General features: G+C 34.5%; 1 protein-coding gene across 1 annotated transcript; it reads left to right on the forward strand.

The window, feature by feature from the left end:
* Positions 1-1,681: 1,681 nt before the first annotated feature.
* On the forward strand, positions 1,682-4,182 carry LOC149963276 (uncharacterized). The gene is made up of 3 exons (XM_090165845.1): positions 1,682-2,407; positions 3,078-3,375; positions 4,034-4,182. The coding sequence occupies exons 1-3, from the start codon at positions 2,372-2,374 to the stop codon at positions 4,180-4,182; spliced, it is 483 nt and encodes a 160-aa protein (XP_090021971.1). The 5' UTR covers positions 1,682-2,371.
* The last annotated feature ends 4,151 nt before the right edge of the window (positions 4,183-8,333 follow it).

Below are 8,333 nucleotides of genomic sequence, written 5' to 3' on the forward strand. Positions count from 1 at the left end.
TATAGTTGGGCTAGAGGCTAACTAAAATTATAGTAAACTGAAGTTAAGAAAGCGATTAAAGACAATGAAGTGTATCCAAATATATTGGGATACAATACTTTAATTATAATAATTTAATCTTAAAGGTATAGTCTTTCAAATGAAATAACTGATAGACTTATAACTATATCGTTATACGATTCAAGATAAATGTTGCTCAAAACAATTTTAGATTATCACGATTTTTCTAAAATGGCGGCCAAAGTTGAGTCAATTTATTATATCTGAGATTATCCGGTTCTAATAAATTAAACGTTGTGACAAAATTTATCCTTCCAATGCCCAGATATAACATGTGGGAAAAAAATGGATGCTAACATTATTTAAAAAAATGACAACGACGCGATGGAGGGTTCTGACGGGAGCGAACTATTTAAACTTTTAGTTTATTATTGGTTGGAACAAAAAATATATATTTGCCAATTGCCTGAAGTCAAAGTGGTAAAAAAATGATCGCGTCAATAAATATTTCCGGTTCGTCGGTTATTGTATTCGCCTAGAACCAAAGTCAACTGGGTTCGACTACTTATTTTATAAACGCAATTTTTAAACTAGCTAATTTTGATTTTAAAAATTCAAATCTGGGCGATGGCCCAACGCAGAGGTTTTCAAGTCATCGCCATTCTAAGAACTAGCCCTTACAAGGAACAAATAAATTGTAGCTTGCACGGCCATGCTTTATCTTCTAACTAAATAGGTTTTTGAAATATTTTCAGCTTTGAATTGATAAGTTACATGTATCTTCGATTTATCTTCGTCGTTGGTATACAGGAAAAACCTTAAATTTCTAATTATGAGAATGTATTGAAAGTCAATTAGCATTTTGACGATTTTAGTTATTTCACATTCAAAATTAGAATAAATTAAATAATATGATACTTTAATTATAGGATTAAATTTATTTCTGAACTGGAAGTTATAAATCAATTAAAATCTATAAATATTTCTTTAAATTTGAACCCTTATCGGAACTTTGCTATTGCTATAAGAAATAAGGTAGGTTGAACATTTAAATGTAATTATTGTATGTTTTATTTTTGAACCATTATATCTTATAATTGGTTTGGACCGGCCATTTCTAAAGTTAATCGCTCATTTCAGGAGTCCAAGTGTTTTTGTAAGGAAGTATGAAAAGTTTTGTAATTAAGGTAACGGGCCCATTACCTTTAAATAAGCTTCAAAGCGCGCAATATAGTTAGATTTGTATTTGTAATAATCATTTAATCTTAAAATGCTAAAATATAAACATAAAATTTGTTGATCTCCACATCCGCATACAGGGTGTTTTGAATTGCTCTGACTAGTAATTTTTTTCAGAAACTGCAAGAGATAGAGTTGCGAAATTATCAGGGTATTATTTCTACTGTCGGATCGCTTTCAATCCTAAATTTCAGAAAATCGGAAATAATTTCGGCTTATTGTAAAAATAATTTTTAACCGGTAGGTGCTAGAACAAACGTTTCAGTGAGAAAGTTGTAGAGTGCTGTCGAAAATGTTCAAAGCAATTGGTCTCATAGGAAAAGAACACTTTTCACGAAGATATGAGCTGATGAAAAATGCATTGGTAATTAAACATTTAATTCGAAAAAAACAAAAGAATTTTACACGTGAGGTTCTATGATAATTCCGTTTGCCACGATACATGTTTGGGCACGATGAATCATGTTATGAAACGTGCGTCTGATCATATCAGGAGTGACAAGTTTGAAGGCTGCAATGATTCGGTGACGCAAATCTTCGATGTTCTCAACGGGCGTCAATTAAACTTGTGCTTTGATGAACTCCCACAAGAAAAAGTCCATGGGAGGGAACTCGTTGTTAAGATGCTCCACTCCACATCTAGGTTTGCGTTTGCTATTTCTTTTTGCCAAAGTACCAAGTAGCGTTGTCCATTAAGACGAGTTGGGAGGAAAAATGGGCCCATAACTCAATTCCCGAACAAACCCGCCCAAACATTCAGTTAGAGTTGCTGTTGATGATGGTGAGAAAAACCACAGTGAGTATTTTCGTCACACCACATGTGGGTGTTTTGATGGTTGAAAGGCCCATCTCTCGCAAAGGAACACTCGTCGGTCACCAGCATTTGATTGATGCAATTTGGGTTCTCATCAGACATGGTTATTTGCCAGTTGCAGAAATCAAATCCACGTTCCATAGATCCTTCGTGCAGAGCTTGGTGGAGGGTCGGTCGATACCGAAGGAAATGGTGATTGTGAAGAGTGGTCCACACGTAGTTCGTCGATAATCTGAGATCGTCGCTCGCACCTCTGACGCCTGCTCGAGGATACGCAACAAAATAGGCTAGGACGGTGTCTTCGATGTTGATGTTTTGATGACCTGGTCCACGAAATCTGGGATTGACTTTTCCGTAAGTCTGAAAGTCACGCGCAGCTTCAAAAACGGTGTTGTGGCTTGGTCTTCTATCTGCATATCGAACTGTGATCAATTCACTAACCCTTTGCGCGTTACGATTGGCTTCACCATAAAATAACTCGACCATAAAAGCACGCTGATCACGAGAATAATTTGGTGTTATGTTGCTTAGACTCAATAAACATTAGATAATGTTGGAAATCTAAAAGATTTCACATTAAATACTAATTAAAATTTGACATATGTGCGTAGTTGGCCTACTGATACGTTTTTATAAATAACATGTACTTTTTTTAAGGAATTTAATCTATTAACGTGATTTCCTTCATTTACGTACACAAATTCGAAGGCTATTGGCCACTATGGACAGCTTGTTTTTTCATCAGCTCATATCTTTGTGAAAAAGTGTTCTTTTCCAATGAAACCAATTTCTTTGAACATTTTTGACAGAACTCTACAACTTTTTAATGGAAACGTTTTTCTAGCCCCTACCGGTGAAAAAATATTTTATACAAAAACCGGAAATTATTAACGATTTTTCTGAAAATTAGGATTTAAAGCGATCCCTCACTAGAAATTATACCCTGAAAATGCTCTTATCTCTTGCAGTTTCTGAAAAAATGCTCAATCAGAGCAATTCAAAACACCCTGTATTTAATTTTCAGATCATTGACACCTTTCCCGTGGAGTTTTTTCTTGACGAAGCGAACACGGAAATAATACATTACACTCCAGCAACTTCTCAGCATGGACACGTTGTTGTTACCTGCGTTGATGCGGTGCTGGAGAAAAAAGAGTCCCTTGACATCGAAGGCCCACCAGGAGATGTTTGGCTTCTATGGGCACTTGCGCTTTTTACTTTGAGTCTCTTTTTAACGGCTAGCACGCGCAAGAATGGAAAACATTGTGTACTACAAAACTTCCTGAATATATTTATTCAAATACATATTCTTCTCTTTCAAGGCAATTGTTCATTTTTTTTATTAATTAATATTGATTGCAACGTGTGCTCATTTAAAGTTGTATTACAACCTTTTTTCGATTTCCTTATGATTTTACATATTATGGGGAAAATAAACAAAGTGTTAGACGTTTTCCATAATATTTTTCAAAAATTTTTAGAGAGTAAATTAATGAAATCCTCTCTACCAAGAATGACGATTTTCACTTGGATATATAGCTTGAACATTCTGCTGATCTGCTACTCCTGCTCCTTAAAAAGCCAAACAATCGTATTAAATAGAGACTACTTGGACACAATTGAAGACGTTTTGTTGCACCCGAAAATAAAACCGCTTATACAACAAAACTCGAAATTTTCTGAAATTGTAAAGGTAAGGATTATAATATTAATCCAAGATTATAAAACCGTTAGTGAAATATCATAAATTTTGTAAATTACAATAAAACGTAGTAGCTTACATTATCCTAATTAAAACGATTCTAGAACGAAAATAGAGTGGTCTTGCTGTAATAAGGCAAACTGATGGTTTGGGAATATATTCTATTTAACATTTTAAACACCGTTTAGAGGCCTACTGTTAACGAAATGGGAGAAAAGGATTCATTCCATTTATAAGCCAGTTAAATATCTTTGGCAGGGTTAAAATGTCTATTGTAGGGACAGAGTGTAGAGGGTCCCAAATGCTTATAGTACAAGGCACTGGTCGTCCGCAGGCCAAAGTATTTGACTTTGAGGAATCGATTATTGAGATTATCGCTAGCTCCCCCGTAATTGAAGTTGCAGGATTAAACTTCACCGTCATTTAATTTGATTCAATTGCTCCGTCTCTAGTGTTATTAGACTGCCCCATTTTCGCGTCTGTTTTATTACTGTTTATTACTGAGAATGGCATACCCTTCGATTTAAATATTTTTAGTGTGCGAATTAATGTTGTGTTCCCCCTGGTGGGTCTTTTTATTTCAACGTTGTGTGTGTGACAATTTATATACATATATATATATATTGCGCTCTTCCTGCGCTCTTATGCGTCACCATGCGCCATCATTTTTTACCTGTGCGCCGTTATGGTTATTTCAAAAAGTTAAAAATAAAATGGGGGGGGCAGTTTAACGATGCCCCCCCCCACTTCATTGTATCGACGAACACTTAATAGCAATCGATTGCGCACACCATGTGCTCTTTTGCTGCCCCTGATAACGGCACGTAAAAAATAAATTTTTTCGTTAATCTTTATCGATTTGGGTATTACCGATAATTGGACGAGAATTGTATTATCGCAGTCCATTTGTTTAGCAAAATTGGTAAGTTCTATACAGACAAATAGTATTGGGATGGACATTGTTTCATTTTCCTCGCGCCTTTGCAAGTGCATTCAATGTTTTCTACTTTGTTGGAGTGCTCTTGGAGTATTATTAATACTCTATGTAGGACAGTCAATTGAGGTTAGGACATGTACATTATCTCGGACTCTATCAGGGCATTCTTCTAAAAAGCATGTGTTTTTCTCCGATGACCTATAGTCGTGTTTTAAAAATTGCCAAACAAGCCAATAAACTTCTAATTCGCATTTTACCATTTTCAATCCCTCCTCCATATTTTCAATTTCACACATCTCAAATAAAATTTTGGTTATTTCACGATAAGAAGACAATCTAACTCCATTGTTCATCATAGTTTTTGAAAAGCGGAACATTTTTACACTATCAATTGCAGCGTCAAAAATGTGTTTTTATTTCTGAAGAGTCACAGTCACTTACGCACATGGCTTGTGCTAAGGAATCAAAAGAGTAGGTGTTACTTACATTGTAATCAACTTTGTCGATTGTTATTGTTCGAAGCACATTCGCATTCCTTAAAAACCCGATTGGGGTTGTGGATACCTTTGACGTGAAATCAGTTTGGGCCAGCTCTGGTAATGGCAAAAGATAGGAGTCTCGTGCTCTCTTCTTAGGGATCGGTTCTCCCATTTTTCTCCAGTTCTCAATTTCCGAATCTTCTTTACTGAGTTCAATCTCCTCCGTTTTGTTTGAACATAATAACCAAATTCTTCGTTCCCCGCATCCTTCACTTTCACCTTTTACTGGGAGTGAACACCCCGGTAAAATGTGAACATTGACCTATGTAATTTCAAACATAACAATAAGGTCACTTATAAATTAATAAAACAAATGAAAAAAATATTACAAAGGTAACTTTTCTTTGCAGTAAATGCATTTGTGCAGGCCAGTTGGATAGTCACCGCTCTTACAAGCTATGCAATCTAAAATTCCAAATAAATAGGCTTTTAATCGATAATTTATAAAACAAACTAGATTAAACAATAACATACAAAGTAGAAACGTACGATAAAATATAAAACAAATTAGAAACCAATTAACGACAAAATATAAAACAAATTAGAAACCAATTAACGATAAAATATAAAACAAATTAGTAACGAACTGCAGTGTTTTACGATATATTAACAAACGAAACTTCTTGATTTTATTCCGCTCCGCTACAATATTAGGCCCGAACTGACTTTTTACTCCTTTTCAAAAGAAGGCGGGTAAGAATGACTAGAAGTCAATTACGAAACACCTTATATTACCACCAAAGGCTAGAATGCGCTTGGTTTTTCATACATTCTTCTCCCATGTAACCCGTTCTCATTCTTGTCTCGTTTTTTTTATTTTAACAATTTGTAGCGTGTAAAGCATTAAATAAAGCTAGTTATCAAAATATAAATTATAATATGTATTATCCATACGACTACTCGGTAAAACTTGCTTTTGTAGGAAATATACTTAATATTTCGTAGATGTTCTTGTCCTATGAGATAATTTCACTAGTTTGTAGTTTTATGGCGGAAATCTTTGATTAAATCAATTGTCTTATAAATAATCACGCAAATTGTATTTATTAAAAATTATTTAAATCCGAAAAATTAATAATTAATAGTAACTGTATTAGAAAATCTATCACTGTAAAAATTATCTTAGCATAAAAATTCAAGAAAACAGTTAAATTTAATCGTGTATTTAGATAGGTTCGAACATGTTTTTAAATTTTTTGACGGAATTATTGTGATATTATAAATACTCTTAATCGTTGGATTCCCATCCGCAATTGTCTACGATAATTCAATTTATATCCCTAAAGGGTCTTGTAAATTCTAAGTTTTGTATAAAAATAACCATATAGACTAAGTACTCTTGGTTATCCTTGTTGCTCCCTCAAGATTGATTGGTTATCCGTTCTACGAATTTAGAACTACATCATGAGTCTTGTGGTGAACAACGTCATTGTTTTTATTTACGTTAAATGGTGCAATTTCAGCGCCACTTCACCGCTTACGTTGGAAAAACGTCGTTCGAATCACTTGCATTGCATTTTGCGTTTAATAGAAGATTTCGGGGGAGTTTTTCAGAAACCATCGATTACAGGTAAATTTGGTTTTGTGTGCTTTACAATTTTTTAATTGCAAAGTAAATAACCGCAAGTTTGAATGTAAGCCGGATAAGGTAAAAACAAATGATCAAAGAGACAAATGATTAGAGAATTGAGAAAATAAAATTCATTTGATAACAAGTCGTCACCTAAATACCACTAACAAAAAACTTAGCCATGGGTATGAGCTAATAACTCTTAAGCTTGACCTACTAGGTATATTGGTGGCGCTCTCTTTAAACAAATAAATTAACAATTAGCATTAAATTTACATATCCATGTAATTTAAAAACTAATATTTTCTTATAAATGTTAAATTTAAAAATAATTGTTATTAAATTGTTGTCCTCAAGTTCCCTTTAAGCTTACTCTATAATATCGATTGACCTTTGGGTACCACGGACATAAATGTTCTGCTCAGCAAAACCAAGAATCGTAAACAATAATTTCATAAACCAAATTATAAAAAAAAACATGCGCCGAGTTTGCAAGTTCTCTCCTAACTGGTTAAAGGGGTTTTCCCCCAAGCTCTTCGGTTTCCCCTTCCCATAAAAACTTGCTGGGGTTAACGGTAATATTTAGTGTAGGGAGCTGTTGGCTCGCGCGGCATGAAGGGCTTGCCACCACCCTCCTACGCATTGTAACCCGGCCACCTGTTACTTGTTCACGCACAAGCAACATTGCTTATGTGGTCGAAGGTGGTGCCTTGGGTATCAGCTCTATTAAAAAAAATCACCGTAGCCTTTATTGGCTGCGCATCGTTGTGCCAAGGTTTTTAAAGTGGCTAATATGTAGCTTACCCTTTAAAATATTTTTGTTTTGAAAAAGGCTAAAAATGCTTTTCGAAACATGACCAAATAGCCAATACACATAAATCGGTAAACATGGTATTGTATCTAGATACGCGATATATTGTTAAGCGAGTGAGAGACCTTTTTTACAAATTTAAACCTTCGTTTCATTGCAGCGTGTTGAGATATAACGAATTTAAACTTAACGCGCTCTCTGAATTATATCACGAATTCCACGGACGTAAATTTCGTGTTCAGGAAGATATTGTCAATCAAGAAGCAGATTCATTCAAGTTATCATATCTGTCAGGAGTGTTTATTTTGCACCTGTATGGAAATCTGCTATCTTTCACAATTTTCATCCTAGAGTTCATAGCAGGCAAAATCATGTTAAACCAATCCACAAGCATTATTTAAGAGTGTACAACAACCGAGACGTACTTTTTTACATCAATCAAACTCAAAATTAACAACCAAGTCGTTTCGAAAACCACAACTGTCTGCTTTTTCGAAAACGGCCATATTTTTTCGCCTTATTTCAGATATCGATGGCTTAGGATTATTACACATAGAAGAGAAACTTTACATAAAAATAGCAAGTTACTGGCTTTTGCAGTGTCTGCGATATGACTAAATTAAATAATGAAATTACGCTGTTAAAAGGGCGGCTACCTACCATTTTATTGAAAACACCAAATCTGTTTTAAAGATAATGGTATGTTGTTATCTAAATGTAG

The sequence above is a fragment of the Leiobunum rupestre genome, chromosome 1 (genome assembly GCF_980474605.1).
Source record: "Leiobunum rupestre chromosome 1, qqLeiRupe1.1.hap1, whole genome shotgun sequence".
Classification (NCBI taxonomy): Eukaryota; Metazoa; Arthropoda; class Arachnida; order Opiliones; family Sclerosomatidae; genus Leiobunum; species Leiobunum rupestre.

Bases quoted from the DNA above. Each gene is read 5' to 3' on its own strand.
- LOC149963276 (XM_090165845.1), top strand. From the start codon at position 2,372: ATGACCTGGTCCACGAAATCTGGGATTGACTTTTCC. The intron at 2,408-3,077 runs GTAAGTCTGAAA...TTTAATTTTCAG, and splicing joins AATCTGGGATTGACTTTTCC to ATCATTGACACCTTTCCCGT. The intron at 3,376-4,033 runs GCAATTGTTCAT...TGTCTATTGTAG, and splicing joins ACATATTCTTCTCTTTCAAG to GGACAGAGTGTAGAGGGTCC.